Genomic DNA, 18173 nt, shown 5'->3' with positions numbered 1-18173 from the left:
TACATGACTCACGCTGCACAACGAGGCCATGAAAACCTGTTAAACACATTTACGGTCACGCTTCTCTCACAGATCATGGATTTTTTCCATTCAAGAGTTCTGAGATGCAGTGTTACAGCTCTGTGATTCACGGGAGGATTCTCTCGGTGATGGAACACGTGCCTCAAGAGGCTATATTTGGAAGTAGAGGGGACCCTGAGAGCCACCCCGGATGCACTTGAGGAAGCCGATGCATTCAGACCCGTCTAAGGCAAGATCAGACGGACAGACGGACACCTGCCTCATGCCAGTCACCACACAGCCCGCGTGCTGCAATCAGAGCCTTCAAAGGACGGAAAGAAATGGGGACAAATCTGTGCCTTCACTCCAGAGATTCTCCAGGTTAAATGCATGCAAATTACGCTCTGGCTTTCTGGGGTGCCTTCGGGTGCAAACACAGAATATTCTGAACTATTCCAAAAGAAAAGCATTTGCCTTTTCTTGTGGCTCAAAATTCAGGAATTATGGCTGGAGGCCAACATAGTGTGAACACTACGAGCGCCCCAGAATCACTGAGACTCTGCAAAGAGGTATATGAGTGCACTAGTGTCCTGAAACTTCTAGCTCTAACATCCAATTCTGAGCAATATGTGGGTAAACTTCACCTTTTTAAAATACACGTTTTGTGCATCCACAGGAATCAAAGCTGAATGTCCTCCAATGATGGGAAGCTGGTGTCAGAAATGAGAGAACCTGGGCGAAATACATGCCACCACTGTTCACAATTGTCCCATCTGTTAGAGTCCCTTTGATGCGTCAATGTTGATAGGGAAAGCTATGACGCGCTCATTTACTGAGTGGTGTATACCGACTGGCTACACGTGCCAGGAAGTGTGCTGGGAAGTGGGGAGGAAGCAGACACAGGGGGTCACTGCCCCCAGGAATCACACCTGCTAAGTGCCGTGGGAAACAAATGCGATTCTGAGATAGCAATGGGTGGCCCTGGGGTCATAGGACCTGTGAGACAGGAATGTGTGTGCTGACACCAGAGAGGAGGAAGGGTTAGCCAGATGAGGGCGGTGGGGGAGCACAGCAGACAAAGGTCCTGGAGTGGGAACAAGCTCTACCAGTTCCAGAAACTGGAAGGGCCTTGTGGGGCTCAGGAGTGCCGGGTGGAGTCCCTGGGTGGGGCCGCCCCACAGAGTCCCACAGGGACTTCCCTCATGGCTTGTAAAGGAGTGGTAGGGCCCGGGGTCATCAGCCTTGTGTTCTGGAAGGACTGCCTCGTGTCCTTGGGTACAAAAAGAACGGACTAAGCTGCTTTTAGGCCCATCTTGCTTTCGCTGCCAAAATGGCCACGCACGATAATATGAATCAATTAGATCCATGTGGAACAATGTGAATACATTTCAAAACACAATTTTGAATTTTTGAAGGTTTGCAGTTTGCAGAAAAATATCATAATACCGTTTCCACGTATTTTAAACATGAAAAAATTGCTACATATTGTATATGGTGGTGTGAAAAGGGGAGGTGTGAATTCTGGTGCAGTGGTTACTTCTGAAGGAGGAAGGAAAGGGGGATGGGAGCTCCCGGGTCAGTACCATTTAAAGCATAAATGGCAAACGATAACATGTATTAAAGCTTATTGGGATGCATGACTATCTCATTATTACATTGTTTATGGTGTTTGAAATATTCACAATTCACAACTTAAAGTGGTATTGCATATGTTTAAATAGCTATCAGTGTTTATTATTAGTCAATCCGGCCTACTACTCTAACTATTGGAAGCCATACAATCTTAAACATAAATAATCAATCAGTAGGTAACAAAGTAACTCTTCTGTTACTTTATTCTCACTGCTGGAGTAGTTGACTAATATATCCACTCTGTTTAGAGTTCCAGTCACATGGAAATGCAGGAAATTTAAGTAAAAACCCACATTTCATAACTTTTAAAGTTCTAAACTCTTGATTTTAAGAGAGACACGTCCGCAATCACACACGAGTCACCGACAGTTGGGTTAGAACCTATGCCTTTTCTATTACTCTCATCTGCTTATTTTTCGTTGTTGGTATAAATTAAAAATAAGGGAGAAAGCCTTCTCTCCAATTCCTGTGGTTTTGGTTTGGTTGAGACGTAATGAACATACCCCATTCTTCCTCCTGCGCTGTGCCTGCATCGCAGCTCAGATGTAGGATGCCCGCAGAAGTGCCGGGTGGGAGGCTCACAGAACTTAGCCAAACTCGGCTCACGGCGGCCTGTCCTCAAACCAAGGACGGCGACAGAGTATGTGAGACGCGAGTCAGGCGTGGCACATGAGGAGGGCCTGGCACCAGCCGCCGTGTGGGAGTGGGTGCAAAAACCAAGTGTCTAGACCTCTGTCTCGAGATTGAGTCCAAGGAGACTGTGCTGCTGTTTGCCGTCTGTGGTCTCTGAGCCTCCGACTCCACACGTTCAGCACATGGAGGCTGCCAGCAGACTGATTTCTGGGCGTTTGCCCCTCAAACGTGGGTGTGAAGTGAATGGCTGTGGTGACATCAAGATGACAGAAGACACTTCCTCTCACAAAGATGATGATTTGGGGAAACATGGCTCCCACCTTGGCAAACACCACAGTAAGTTGCCCAAGTCAGAGATCGGGGAGGCTGTGACGCCTGTGAGGCAGTGGACACCTCGTCCCCCACAGTGTCCAGTGTCTGCAATTCCATGAAGACGTGGAAACTTGCTGAGTGCACAAGACGGCTGAGGCAATAAAGCCAGGCAGTGACGCGTGTCTGCCCAGAACCACAATATAGCTTGATCTTCTCTTCTGATGAGTTGTCCCCAGCACGTCCTAACCAGGCAGGCGTGGGCTGCAGTCCCTAAGCAAGAGTCACGCCCAGGGACTAGAACAGAGCGCTTTCAAGGAACTGCCCACTTGGGCCTGACTACCTCTCAGGGCTGCCCTGGGCCAGGGCCCGCTCTGTGCTTCCCACTGCCCCTTTCTGAATGGGGGCGCCATGCTTCATTTCATACATCAACATGGCTGGGCCACGGCACCCAGATGCCTGCTCAAACATCAATCTGTGTTGTCGTGAGGGTACTTTTTGGATGAGACTGACATTTCAATGACTGGGCTTGCAGCAAACCAGATTCTTCTCCGTATTGTGGTGGGCCACGTCCAATCAGTTGAAGACACCACAGACCCCCACCTCCACCCCGTCTCGACCCCCCCAAGGAAGAGACTCTGTCTTCAGACTCCGGCTGCAGTATCAGCTCTTCACTGGGTCTCCAGCACTGGTGTCTTCAGACTCACCAGCTCCACCCCTCATGAGGCAACTGTGTAACACGCATGTCCCACCTCTGTGCGTAATACAGCATCCTGCTGGCTGTATCTCGCGGGTCTGTGGCCGTCCCCTGTGCCACTCGTCAGGTGTGGGCATCTGGGCGGGTAGCGTATCCCTTTCGTGAACATCCAGAAGAAAGTGCCCAAGACGTACTCGAGCACCAGTGCCCATGAGTCATTCATACCTGGACTCGGAGCCCAAGAAGGACGCACAGGATGAGATCCAGGGACCCTGTGTACATGACAGGGATGTGAACTCAGCAGGCAGAGGCTGACTGGGCCGCCTGTACCCAAAAATGGCCCCTGGATGGCCCGTTCAGCATGACGGGGCCCATGTCTCCACCCCCTGAACCCCGGCAGGCCTGTGGTTGCAGTGCCAGTTCTGCAATGGGACGGCTAGGACTGGTTAGCAAAGGGGGTGCAGCTTTCACCGGGATGCATTTCCTCGGCGCACCGCCTTTAGTAACCAGGACTCAACAGGGAAGAAGTCTGGCTGCACCGAAGCTGCACGAGGGGGACCCAGAGAGACAGATGCTCCAGGGGCCCCGCCCAGCCTGGACCTGAGAGGAGCCTGCAGGGGACACCAGCTCTCGGCTCTCACGCTACCCCACATGGTGCTCAGAGGCACAGAGGTGAGCTGTCCGCCCAAGCCCTGCTCAGATAGCAGACCTGTAGGCAAAATAAATGTTCTGTTTTAAGCCACTGTCTTTGCTTGTTCAGGCTGCTATAACAAAAACACCATAGGCTGGGTGGCTTACAAACAATCACCATGTACTTCTTACGCTTCTGGAGGCTGGAGGTCCTGGATCAAGGTGTCAGCCCGTCAGTGTCTGGTGAGGTTTTTCCTCCTGGTTCACAGATGGCCACCTTCTCTCTGTGTCCTCACACAGCGGAGGGGCCAGGGCTCTCTGTGGGGTCTCTTATAAGAACACTAATGCCATCATGAGGGTCCCACCCTCATGACCTGCTCACCTGCCAAGGGCCCCACCTCCTAATGTATCACATTGGGAGTTGGGTTTCAACATGAATTTGGGGGATGCAGACACTCAGCCTATGGCAGCCACTAGCTGTGCGGGGTGGACTGTGGCAGCGTCACACATACTGGAGCAAGAACCCTGGTACCCACGCTGAGGCCAGGTCCGCACCCCACGGCAATGGGAGCTCTCGGCATCCAGCGGAAGAAGCTCGGTAAATGCTACTCTGACTCCTGTATGAGCAACTGATGGAGGCGACAAAAGTGACATGCAAACCCCACATGGGAGGCTTCTGCAGTCGTGACAGTGAGCAACAACGGTGGTGCAAGGCCACAGATCCGTGCTGCCGTACAGCCAAAGGCCCCCACGGCGCTGAGACTTTCAAAAAATAGTAACAATAGCCTCTCACAGTAGTTATCCGCTGAGGAAACGTTTTATCTACATCATCTTATCTAGTGATTTACTCCCCTTTATGATTCCGTAGATCTCAGTTCTGTAAAATTAATGCACATCCTACATCATCAAGCCCTCAAGTGTAAAGGGCCATTAAAGCAAACACCACAATTAAGCAGGAATACAAACTGTGAAGTCACAAGTTACAAGCGCTCCAGGGGAGCACGTCTCGTCGTCCGTCGTCCTTCGGGTCTCCTGTGGGCTCCGCTCCTCACCGCAGGTCTTTGCACATGATCTGCTGACTTCCCCACACCGGCCTGCTCTCCACTCCTCATCCTTCATCTCCATTTCATCTGTCAAACGCTCTCACGGTTTTTCCCATTTCAGAGCACGTGTGTCAGTCTGTTAGTACACAGGCATGCACGTAATTCTACTTTACTGCCTTTCCCCTTATTAGAATCTGAGCAGCAGGGGTTGGGGAGTGGGTGTGTTTTACCAGCCATTGTGCCCCTGGCACCTGGAACTTGCCCGTACCCGTGGTAGTCATTCGATAAATATTTGTGAAAGAAGGAGATTAATTTTTAATCCATCAAACACTGCCCAAGACACGCAGTGGCTTCACTTTCCAAGGCATTGTTTATTTTATTTTAATATCCTTTCTAGCAGGAGCTGGGTTGTTGGCAAAATGTAAGCTCCTGGAAGTTTTTATTTTATCCCAAAAGTCAGTGCTCATTCTTAGTGATCTTGCAAACATGTGCGGGTACTAAGCCTATGATTTTAGCATAATCACAATAATTTCAAGAGAAAAACCTAAATCAAGGCCACGATGGAGACAGTAATCCCTTAAACCCCAGAGAAGGACAGACCTCCCTGTGAGTCACCAGGGGAAAAAGTGCTTTTAAATGACAGGGCTGGTTCCTGAGCTGCAAGCGACCGCCCTTCAGGCCAAAGCCTGAGATTCTGCAGGCTCAGTGGCACTGCAGCTGCCTAAGTCATTCTAGCTTCCCGCAAAGCTATTATTACTGAGCAATTTATGCTGCTGGCATTTAGAAAACAACTGAATATGATGCCAGGTGGGGGCGTCCACAGCGTGGAGAGCCTCTGACTTGGTACAGGGACAAAGACGCCCAAAGTGTACTTTAAGCTGAAAAGAGACCCCTTGCTTTCCCATTGCCAGCGCGGCTTCTCTTACTCGAATGGGTGGGAAGCAGATCAGAAGCTGCGGGGGCTGTGTGGAAAGATGAAGCCATTTCCTGATTCTTCCACTCTCCCAGTAACAGGCAAATGCCCTGCGGGTCAAGGTGGGGCCGTGCCAATGGGAACAGCAAGGCAGGATGAGCTCATCCCATCCAGCCGTGACCCCTGCAATGCCTGTCCTCCTCGTCTGGGATGCACAACAGTTAACCCTGCTTTTCCTCCTCCCACGCCCAGGACTGCCTTACATACTGCAAGCAAAACCTTTTACTATTTCCCATTCTGTGCATTCTAATAATTGCCTTGCAATTAACATTAAAAGCTCCAAACACTTTTTATCTCCTTGAAGTTTTTGCTTAGCTATGACCGGAAGAGGGCGTTGGAACGCCAATACCACGAATTTGCAGATCCTGGGCTACTGTTATTCCTGGAGGATATCGGATGGCCATCAACAGAAGTCGCCTCTGGGTTCCTGCGCGGAGAGGGGCACCCCAATACCAGGACACCACCAGCTGGGAGGAAAGGTCACGGGCACGTCCATCGGGGGCGTCTAATTAGAGGCTGAGTGACTGCTGTTTAATGAGACACGGCGGCGACGCCTACACAGGCAGGAACAGAGTGAACTCTTCACCGCCTGACGTGACGCTAGAGGGGACCGGCAGGAAATTAAAATCTGACCTTCACGTGCCTGTAGTGGGTGGAGCACAAAGAAAGCCTCTTATTACAGCGGTGTTTTCTTTTTCTTTTCCCTTAGAATAGTTATGCGGGGTTGGGGGTGGACACAGAGAAGATGGCTCTGCAGCAACCTAAGAAATCATGGAATTTTAAAAAACCCTTTCTCATTTAATGTTCTGGGAGCCCTCACCCTAAGTGAGGGACCCCTGAGGAAGTCCCGCACAGTACACAGGAGGATGGGGTCCCTGCACGGGGGTGCGGGGTGGGGGCGTCGCTGGAGAAGTGAATTTAAACTGCACCCCAGAATCTAGAAGTCTGAGCTAGACACACGCAGGCTGTTTCAAAGCAGCTCCTTTTCCTGCCTCCACCCCCATCCCGTCCCGCCGTGATGGCAGGCACGTGCGCGCACGCTCCACAGCATAGCGATGGGCTACTGACCCGTCAGCAGGGCAAAGGCTCCGAGAAAACAGCGCTGGACTTGCAGGAGCCCAGACCCCCCTACCAGGACCCCGGAGCAATCCCGGCGGCAGCAGGCGGCGCGGGGGAGAGGGATCCCGGGGGCTGGGGGCGGAGGACCACCGAGGTGCCAATGGCGCTGGGCCCGGCCTTCGCACAAACTCCAACACGTTCCTCCGGTCCCCCGGGTCCCAGGTCCGTGACGAACCTCCCCCCACCCCCGCTTCCTGTGGCCTCGAGATGGTCGCCCGTGAGGCCGGCCCCGGCAGCTCGGAAACCGAGCGGGACAGAACACCGGCCGGGGCCAGCCCCTCGTTAGGAGGGAACAGTCCGGCCCCGCCAACCTCAAACGTGGCCACAGCGCCGGGGCCGCCTCCCCAAGGCCGCTCCGCCGGGCCGCGAGGCGGCTCCTCCCCGGCTGGGCTCGGACTGGGCGCGCGGACACCCGATTGGAGGCGGGACCGGCTGGTGGCCGCGGACTTTCGGGCTGCCCGGGACTGTGTCCTCCGCTTCCTGCAGGAGCCGCCGGGGACTGCCGTGGGTCGGCCCCCACCTCCACGCGTGCGGCCCGGAAGAAGGTCCGCCCACCCCCCGCCGCCGGGCCCAGATCAGAGCCCCCCCCTCCGGGCACCACCTCCCGACCCCGCTTCCCTTGTCCTCCGCCTCCGGGGGCGTCACGCCGCGGCCTTCCCCCTCCGGGCCCACCCCTACCTCGCCGCTCTGCGCGTCGCCCTCCACCCCGGCGCCCACCCGAGCCCGGGATGCGGACCCTCGCGGTGATCTCCGGCGCGCGTGCGTGGGCCTCCTCCCGGCACCTGTGCGAGCGCCCGGGGCGGGGCGGCGCCGTCCGCGCACCTGTGCGAGCTCCCGCGGGGCCCGAGCATCTTCCCGCGCCCGGGAGCGCGCCCCGGGTTCTCGGGGGGCTGTGGAGGGGGCAAGGCCGGCGGTGAGCGCCCCCTGCGCCCGGGTCCCCAGGAAGAGCACTTCCCCTCCCGCCGGGGGTTGGCAGCGGACCCCGCACTCACCCGCGTCCATGGAGACCCGGCCGCTCGGAGGAGCGTGAGGCTGCGCTGCGGGGGCGGAGCGCAGGGGGCGGCTCCGGGCTGGAGAGCGCCGGCGCGGCCGCGGTCCGGTCCGCCGGGAGGGTGGGGTCCGGCCCGCCCGCGCCCTGCGCTCGCTGAACCTTCCCCAAAGCACCGAAGTCTTGGTAGAAATGGGGTGAGTCACCTGTGCTCACGATGGCCCCCCAGGAGCGGCGCGCAGTGCCAGCCAGACCCTGGTCCCCTCGTGAGCAGTGCGTGTGAACTCCCATCCCCCACCCCTCACCCCCGCCGGGAAACGGACGGTTCCCTGCCCAAAGCGGTGCTCCTGTGTCCTGCACCCACCTCTATCCCCTACGAAACCGTGACATACGGAACTGAGTGTTTATATATTTTGGTAAAATTAGGGAGGGTGCATTGTTGACATAGTCAGTGATTAAAAACCTATCGCCGACATAGTACGTATAGATTCCAGAATAAAAAAGGAAAACGTTCAGAACACTGAAATGGATGAAACGCTGGAACTTGTTCTCGTTCTAGAAATGTGGCCTCCACGCCCTCCAGCTCCCTCCTGCGCGCATAGGGCCAGGCGACCGAGAACCTCAAAGCTCGAACCTCCGGTGACTGAGAAGCAGGCTCTCCAAAGACCTACAGGTGGCTTAGGGCACATCTCGGGGCTGCTTCCTGCCGCTTTAGTTCTAGTTAAGACAGGACCCCTGACTGTAGAGGCGGTTTTTAAACAAAATATTGATTAGATTTCCATAGGCACAGGGGGCCTTTTTCTTTTCTTAAAATTGTGCTCTTGAGTGTCTTTGGCGGTTACATATGTCATGTGCCAGAGCTCGTTCCCTGGGAGCAGCCTTAGGACATTTCAATCAGTTGCTGAGCAGACGACATCACGTCAAGTTGGGATTAAAGAAGCAGAAGCTGAGCGGGTCGCTGGAACGTACATACACCCACTGACATTACCAGTTCAGCCCAGCAGCCTTTTGGGGGCTGAAAGACTTCCCATCATGCCCCACTTTTGTTTTGTGCAGTTCACCCCCCAAAATATTTCTCAACCTCCTGGGACCTTTTCAGTGCATGTTTACGTTACCAGTGCGCACCCTACAGCACCGCCTGTGGGGTGTCTGGAGTGGAGTTTAAATTCATTTCCCCCGCGATGCGGCCAGCCGCTCCCACCCCGATCCCCCGTTCTTTTCAAGAGCGGCGCTGGGCCGACCCACCGCTTCAGCCTCCATCTGTCTTCCACCCACCTCTGCGGGCGAACCTCCCCCGTCCTAGGTGCGGTTGCCACTCAAGCCCTGGCCTGTCCTCCCCACCATGCCGCACGCTTCCGCAGGTCGGGAACACGTCGCAGTTAACTTTGCTTCCCACTGGGTCTTACAATGCTTGGCGTGGACTGGGCTCTCAATAAAGATTTTCTGACTGGATGAAAACCTGAACGCCTGAACGTAACCCCCGCACCACCTGGTAGGAGCGGTATGGGAACCCGGGGGCTCTCCGGTGCAGAGGTCATTTTTAAAGGGCACCGTGGCCCCAGTACGTCAGTGGGGACTGCAGAGGACCACCCCGTCATCTGAGGAGGAGGTCGCAGGAGCCACAGACACCTCTGGGGCCCTGAAACTGAACCTGGGTGAAAATGCTGAGGACGAGGTCCTCTCCTGAGCATTAAATAACATCTAATTCGGGAGGACCCTAAGAGTAATAATATCTCACTATTTCAATTTCCCCCTGCTTGGGAAGTGGCTCATCGTGCGAGGTAGCCTCGAAGACGTGTACAAAGGTGTCACCGAGCAAACCTGTGCCTGGAAAACATAACGAAGCTCACGGAATGGTTCTGGGACAGTTGTGTCTACCCAGAATGCTGGCGTCCAGTGACCAGGTCTCGGGCCCAGGGACTCTGACCCCGTTTGGAAGCTGCAGGAGCCGTGGAGCCAGCCAGCTTTGAAAGTGGACAGATAGGGTTTCAAACACCAGTGTCACCAAGTGCCAAGTCTTGTGAGTTCTGGACAAGACATGAGCTCTCTGTACCCCACCATCCTCTTCTGTAAAATGGGGACTTGGGGGTCCCTCCCCATGGCGAGTAGCCGAGAGGGTGCGTGCCCTGCACTTAGGGCAGTGGACCCCAGCCCTAGGGCGGAGGACTCAGCTTGTCACGTGAGAGTTTGTCACCGCCCCCCTGCTGTGCGGTCTCCCTCCGTGCTCCCAGGTCTGCGTCAGACGCGGAACAGTGAGGTGGCTGGTCAGTCACTCCCTTGTCCTGGGCCCTGTAGGACACTAGCTATTGTTTTCCTCCTGTGCTAATACCAGATACCAGACCATTTCCCCGAAGCGTTTAATAGCCCGTCTGAGTTCATGCGCTCCGCCTGCCTTCCAAAAACAGGCGCTGAGACTCCAGTAGCTGTCAAGAACTGATCCAATAGCTTCAAAGTAGTCTTGAGTTTCTTGGCATGAAAAATTAATTAGAATATCTGTGTTGACGTTGGAAGAATATTCACCATTTCATTTAAAAATCCTGTCGCTGTGTGTGAAAGCAAAGCGGTCTTATCCACACATGGCCCCCCTCAGTTCCGCTGGCCTCGCCCCACGCGGCTCCTCCCACAAGCACGGGTGAACTGGATGCACGTTTCTTCTTCCGCGGTTGCTGCTGAAATACCCTGCGGTTCTGTCCTCACGTCCCACGGTTCCCAAGTGCTTTACAAGCCAGTGCCCGGCCGCCCCATGCTCAGAAAATGGGGAGCTCCTACACTCCAAAGTATTGCGCAGGTGCGCACCATGTGCCAGCGGGGTCACTGCAAGTATTGCGCACAGTGCCGGGTTCTAGATCCTGCTCGCGGGCCCTGAGTGAAGATGACGACAGAGACCCACCTCGTAACCCTGAGCCCGGGGCCAGCCCCGCGATGTCATGGGCCCAGCTCAGTAATTGTGGGGTCAGTGAACGGCTGGAGCCTCTCAGACTGAATGCTCGTCCCACGGTGTCCTAGTCCACGGCCCATCGGTGGCAGCACTTTCCTTCAGGGGCCTGCGAGCTCCCGCAGGCAATGTGTTCTCATCGGTGATCAAATCCACCATCACTGAATGGCCAGTAAGTTTACTAGTGTTGATCCTAACAAACCTGCTTTCGGAAAAGAACTAAAAATTGAGTAGTTTTTAAATTACTTTCAAGGTATGTGTTCATGATGTTAGAGCAAGTTAGCGTGTTTCCCCAAAATAAGACCTAACCAGAAAATAAGCCCTAGCATGATTTTTCAGGATGACATCCCTGAACATAAGCCCTACTGCGTCTTTTGGAGCAAAACTTAATACAAGACCGGGTCTTATTTTCCAGGAAACAAGGTACCTGCAATTAAATGATTCCCCCTAAAGCTGTATAGTATATCTATACGAGTGCATATAGTTCTGCAAAATACCTACATATAGACACACACACACACACTCAAACACACACGTGACTCCAGGAAGTGGTGGGGGCCTGCTCCCGTGGCAGAGAAGACACACATGTCATAGCGCTGATGGTAACTGTCGTCGCTCACAAAGTGGCGCAGGAATCCTGGTCCTGCCTAACCCAAGTCCTGTTCACACCCCCCAGGAAAGGCTGTCTTCACAATGAAAGAGTGGTCGTGCCTGAGAGCAAATCAAGCCGCTTGTGAGCACAGAAGCCAGGCTGCACGTGGTAAAGATAAAACCGGTGTCCTAGGGCGCCTCACAGCTTCAGTTACCACACTGATTTCCACCCCATTCCGAAAATGTCGTGCTGAGCGTTAAAGGCTAATTTTTGGGTTTCAAGGGCGCAGTGAGTTATGCTGAGGTTGGCGGCGGCAGTGGGCGCTGGTCATGCAACGCGGGGTGAGTCCTGCTCTCGATGTCGTCTGGCAAAACTCTCACTCGGGACCTCCGTGAGCTTGCCCTAAATAACTCGGGCACAGAAAACAGCAGGGCCGGGACGCTGCCGCCCAGCCCGCCGGCACCCAGCAGCAGAAGACACCCGAGGGACCCCGGAAGGACCCCGGGAGGGACCCTGGCGCAGGAGGCCTTTCCCACCACGCCAGAGGGGGGCCGCTGTGGCCAGGATACATCTTGTTGTCAAATAAATCGGTTCTAAATCACCCTATGGTCACTCAACAAAGAATATTAGCACGGGCTCTGGGGATGGGCCAGGTTAAATAAGTCAAAAGCCCAAATCAAAACGTGTCCACTGAGCCACGGATGTCACTGCTGATGAACTAGCAACTGCAGAACCATGGAACCTTTCACGTCATCCAGACATAGGGTCTCCATAGCGAATCCTCGGGAGTATAAATAAATGAGGACCCTCCATCACACGGTACCCTCCGCTTAACCGAATTCAAAGGTTCTTACCTGGCACTTCTTATGAAGACGATCAAGTTAAAGTGAGGGCATTAGGGAAGGCCCTCCTCCCGTGTGACCAGGGCCCTTATAAAAGGAGAGTCAGGCCCAGACACACACAAAGGGTCCATGTGGAGATGGGGCACACAGGGCCGTGAGCCGCCACAGGCCATGGACACCGCAGATGCCGGCCAATGGCAGCAGTGGGAAGAGGCAGGAGGACCCTCCCAGGGCCTTGGGAGGGAGCGTGGCCCTCGGGCACCTTGACCTCAGAATGTGAGGAAGCCCCTGCTGTCTGAAGCCTCGTGTGTGGCCCTTTGTCACGCAGCAGCCCAGAAACTAACGCAAAGGTTAGGCGTCTTTTCTGCATAAGAGTGCTTTCCAGAGCCTGTCATGATGGTTGGTGGCTTCTTTTCCTATTTTCACTCCGTTGTGGACTGATACCTTTTCAAAGTACAACAAAAGTGAATTACCAGGAAAGTAAGACTTTTTTGAAAACTACAAAGCCATTTCCTTAGTATAAAATCATTCTGTCGCATTGCTATGCATGTCCCACACGGCGTCTCAAGTCAGTGCTGGCAGAGGGCTGCACGTGGCTGAGGCCCAGGGCACCGGTGTGACGAGGGACAGAAGCCCAGCCGGCCTGATGAGGGACAGACAGAGCACTCAGCTGGTGTTGAGACACCCGCGTTTGTGTCACCCTTGCAGAGACCCCAGCACACGGTGGTCTGGTTGCGATACCCCATCCAGTCTTTCCAAACAATGTCTTATTGCGCAATCAGGCAATGTACTTGTGAAAAATTAGGGAGCCCCCGGGGGGCTGAGGTGTTGGGCCCTGAGCTATGTCCAGTGAATGCGTGTGGAAACCTCCCAGCCTGCCAGACGGGCCTCCTGTCTCCCACCAGCTGTGCCTCCCTGCTGCTCTTGGGGGTGTAGGGGGCCAGCAACCACTGTTGGAAAACGCTGCCTTCAGCCTTGGCCGGGCGCTCTGCCCCTGACACAGCTCACACAGTTGCTGCTATAATAGAAGCGGCTTTCCACTCTTTGGGCTGGAGCCTCTGCTCACAGCCCCGGGGAAGCAGGAGGGGGTGCCCGGTGGCAGCCAGGGCACAGCTCCGGGCGTGGGCACGTGCCCTCGGCCACTTCCTCCTGGCCCCACCACCACCCAGAGTCCTGTCCTCTGAGCAGGTCACGGGCAGGCTGCGTGGGGCTGGCCGCCAGCCTTTCCAGCTCCATCTGGCTTCTGCACTGACACCAGGCTACCTGTCCTGAGAGGCCCTGTCCCTTGCCATGTCCCACTCTGGAGCCTGTGGGAGGTCAGGCTGTGAGAGGACTCAGTAGGAGGGAGGTGCAGGTAACCAGGTGAGGGCCTCGCTCCGTCAGAGGCTTTGCCGCCTTTTCCTGCCACCCCAAGGCTGACAGTGCCACCCAACGTGGGCCCGTTCCTCCTGGAAACCACCCAGAATCACGTCCCTTCCAGCCAGACCCCACGGGTGCTTCCAAGCCAGCACATAAACTTGTGCTGCATGTGGCTGCACCAAGGAGGCGGGCAGCAGGCCTCCATGCCCTCAAACGTGGTCAGCATCCCAGGCACTGCTCCTAACTGCACAGCCACTGCCACCACTCCGGCCAGCTACCCTGGCAGTTAGGCCTCCTCTGCCAGACACCTCCAGTCACATGTCCACTGCTGGGAGCACATGGTCCCCAAACCAGCGGCCTCCCTGTCGGCCCCTCCCCTGCCGGCTTGCAGCTCAGTCTTTGCAAACCGGCTCCACACGCAGAGTCTGGCAAGCCCGTGCTCCTGCTGCAGGACAGTTTCACCTACAGGGGCACCCGCATGCACTCAGCCTGCGCCCATCACAGAACCACACGCCCTTCCCACCCCCTCTCTCCAGAGGCTGCAGGCTCAGATCAGGGTGCCAGCACGGGGGGTTCTGGTGACAGAGGCCCCCTCCTCCTGGCTGGCACATGGTGCCGTCTCCGTCTGCTCGCACGCTGCAGGACAGCTTGCTCAGACCCTTCCTATAAGGACACGCGTCCTGTCCTGAGGCCCCATCCTCACAACTGCACCTCCCCACGAAGGCCAGCTCCAGATAACAAAACACTGGGGATCAGAGTCCAACACATGAATTTGGCGGACACAGAAATTCGGTCCATAGCACTCCCCTCGAGCCACTGAGCTGAAGCCTGAACCCCCGGCCATCACCGGTCACCTCTGCCTGGTGTGTTCTCTGTGCCTTTTCCTTATGCCCCCTAGAAAGAATATCGTTTTGCTTTTACAATTAGAAAGAAAAAATAAATATCATCATTTGTTGAGAAGTCTGGAGAAAAGCTCCACAGAAGCTCCCCTGAGCTTCCATCGCTGTGCTGCCACATCACTGTTCCCCAGTCAGCAGGACTGTCCCTTGGTCCCGTCACTTCCCCTCCCTGATCTGGCACTTCCCCCACCCCTGCTGAGCCCACCTGCTCCTCCTGCCTGGCCCTCAGGTCTCTGAGGCCATTTGTGTGTTTGCAGCAGGTAGGACTTGGTCAAGGAGGCAGGCTGGGGACTCGGGGGACGGGGCCGTGTTCCCCACACCACTCGGTCCGCCTTAGGGAACAGCAGCGTGACAGCGTGTCAGCCAGGCCTGTGGGCTGGAGCCGAGGGCCTGCATTTCGGTTCTAGCCTGGTCCTTGCCCGTGGTGAGTGGGCTGTGGGCGTAACCAGGTGGGGCTGGATCCCCAGCTCCCCCGATCTCAGGCCCCACCTCGGCTTGCAAAGTGGACTCTACAGAAAGCAGTAAGTTAGGGAGCGATTTCCAACTCTGGAAAAGCCGACACCTGACCACGGCCCCGCGTCAGAGGGAGCTGAGGCTGGCCTCTTGGGGACCAAGTGCGGGAGCAGGTGAGCCTGCCGGTTTGTGCACCCAGGTGGTTTTTGACCAGGAGGCACCAGGCTGAACAAACTGAGTGAAGTGGGGCTGTGGGGTGTGAGGAAGCCAGCGTGTCATCTGCCTGGAGGAGGCTGCGACGACTGGCCAGGCAGCTGTTCCTGTTTCCTGCACGAGGCCCTAGAGGACAATGGCTGAGGCCATCTTTCTTGTCCCAGAACCCCCTCCACCCGGGCGGCATCTACCCTCAGTGATGCTGTTGCACCGCAGGTTAGAAATCGCCCCAATTCCTGAGACGCTGCCGCCCAGCTGCCCGCTGCAGGTTTGGTCTATTCCTGCGGAAATAGTTGTTGTTTAGTCTACAGGATTCTGTGAGCTCCCTGTGGCTGCTGTGACAAATTGCTGTAAAATTAGTGGCTAAAACAACATGAATTTATTTCTTACATTTTGTAGGTTAGAAACCCAACACGATCGAGGTGTTGGCAGGGCCAGCTCCTGGAGTCTGGGGAGACTCACTTCCTCTCGTGTCCAGCTTCTAAAAGCCACCGGGTTCCCTGGCTTCTAGACCCTTCCATCTTCACAGCCAGACACACAGCATCCTCACACCCTCCACACACGCACACACTCTCTCCCGCTCGCTCTGACCTGTTCCTGTCCTCGCGTGTTCTTGGCTGACGCACGCCCTGTTACTCCTCCCTTCTGCGGAACCTGTGAGGACACTGGGCCCACCCACATAATCCAGGCCCATCTTCTAGCTCCAGACCCTTAGTTTAGTCACATCTGCAAAGTTCTATTTGCCAGGGAAGGTCACATATTCACGGCGTCTGAGCATCAGGATGACGACATCTTTGGGGGGCATTATTCAGCCCCCACGAGCCGCTTTGGAGGTGGATGCACAGCAGGTGGCCAGCACTGACAGTATGTGGGAGCCGCCTGCTTCCCTCTGAATCTCCACCACACAGCACAGGCCCGGCCCACCGCCAGGCTGTGGAAGGAATGAAAACATCCAGAGTGAAAGTATGAAATGACCAGAGCAACCCCGGGGGCAGGGACCTGCAGGACTGACACATCCTGCTGGAAGGAGCATCACAACAGCAGCTGCCATGTCCTGCACAGGATGCCACGCTCAGCGCCACGTCAAGGCCCCTGCCCTCTGCCCTCATTGTCCCCTTTCGATCTCCCTTCTCCCTGCAGGAGGTTCCTACTCGCTCCATCTCACAGATGAGAACACTGAGGCTCAACCATGGACCCTATGAGCCCAGGGGACGTGCACAAAGGCTCCTGTCCCTGGATGCACCCAGTGGTGACGTCTACTATGAGTCTGTGACGTGGGCGGCCAGGCCCTCATCTACCCTCCACGCAAATCGGGACGTGCGTATGTCGAACTTGCTTAAAATACAGTCTGTTAACAGGTGCCCCGCCAGCAGGTGTCTCTGTCTCAGCTGGCCGTGACGCCGAGTCCCACTAGGCCAGGGGTGTCCAAACTGCGGCCCGCAATCCATTGTTAATCGGCCCGCAGCAAATTCCTAAAATACATTTAGTTTACTTAAATAAACCAGGTGAGGCAATACGTCCTTCACCTCGAGTGAGTGGCCCGGCTGTCTGTGTATTTTACCGCATGTGGCCCTTGGTGAAAACCGTTGAAAAAAGTTTGGACACCCCTGCTCTAGGCTATAGATTCACCATCACGTTGTAGCTCCACTAAAGATACACGCAAGGCAGTTGAAATATGGGCTGCAGCCCCTGCTGACAGCTGTCAGTCAGTACGAAAAGTTCCCTTTAACGACCGACACAAGATATTGTACATTCAAATTAGAACAGCAGTGCTCTGGTGCGTCAGACACAGAGCGAGGCCCAGGCCACGAGGCTGGCTGCCAAGAGCAGCCCGCAGCCAGCAGAAACCAGGCTCATGAGCCCTGCTTTCCTTAGCGCCCAGCCCACGTTTCGCCTCAGCTCGGCGCACACTCAGGTGGACACTCGGGACGTCCTGAGCGCGGCGGATGCCGGGCAGCAGCCCTGCCTGCACACACTACATGCTAGTGGCACTGTCCCCTCACCTCACCCCAAAAGTGGTGACAACCAAGTGCCTGCAGACATTGCAAATGTCACCCCCCGTGGGTGGGGGGTGATGCCCTGGTTGAAGAGCTAAAGACAGCAGGGTCCCTCCTTGAGCACCCCCAAAGCAAGCAATTATGTTCTGATGAGCAGAAGGGAATGAAAGGAAGTCCTCGCTGCTCACCTAAGCAGCCTCGCCTCCGTCTGCCGCCTCCAACCAGCACTCGGCAGGTGCCAGGCCTTCTGGATTGCAGCTCGGTTCTGGTCCCCTCACTTCAGGAGGCCCAGCTCTGTGCACACAGGCTGTTGGAGCAGGAGCCCCAGGAAAGCAGGGGGCAGATGGAGCAGCGGCAGCGGCAAGGGCTCCCCGCGCTCAGCCCGGCCTCCCCACTGCCTCCCGCACACACCACTCACCACCGTCATCCAGCAGCCTTTGCTTCCGGTCACCAGGCAGCTGTACCTCGGGCTGCCCACCCTCCTGCACGGCGCTCTACGTGAGCCACTCTTGCAGACGCCCTCCAGGTCCTACGTGCGGGCGGTCTGCTGTGACGTTTCCAGCCAGCAAACCACTCCACTGCGAGCTTCGTTATCACTGCCATTTAAGTAAGCGCCCGGAAAATCTCCTCGGTTGCGTGCAACGGTGGGTTCTGTGGATTCGCTCCCAGCCCTTTGTCTGCTCCATGCCCTGGCCGGGCTCCAGAATGCAGGGTCATCCAGCCCTGGCAGAGCCCCAGCCGCCCACAGAGGGGCCACATCTCACCTCCCTCCTTCCTTCCCTGTCACCAGCCCTGTCATCAAATTTTGGCAAACTCTGCTAATGACCATGGCTGACTCCTTCTGCTGGGACAGCCACGA

General features: G+C 55.8%; 1 protein-coding gene across 2 annotated transcripts in view; it reads right to left on the bottom strand.

The window, feature by feature from the left end:
- Positions 1–17850, bottom strand: part of MYOM2 (myomesin 2) — a 126737-nt gene extending 108887 nt beyond the window's left edge. Inside the window, exon 1 of one of the 2 annotated variants that reach the window (XM_033104358.1) lies at positions 17733–17850. In XM_033104358.1, the coding sequence (XP_032960249.1) occupies positions 17733–17741 (9 nt within the window). In that variant the 5' untranslated portion in view covers positions 17742–17850. The other variant, XM_033104361.1, reaches the window with a different exon arrangement.
- Between the last annotated feature and the right edge of the window lie 323 nt (positions 17851–18173).

Source organism: Rhinolophus ferrumequinum, chromosome 4, assembly GCF_004115265.2.
Source record: "Rhinolophus ferrumequinum isolate MPI-CBG mRhiFer1 chromosome 4, mRhiFer1_v1.p, whole genome shotgun sequence".
Classification (NCBI taxonomy): domain Eukaryota; kingdom Metazoa; phylum Chordata; class Mammalia; order Chiroptera; family Rhinolophidae; genus Rhinolophus; species Rhinolophus ferrumequinum.
This window is presented reverse-complemented; position numbering and strand designations above follow the sequence as displayed.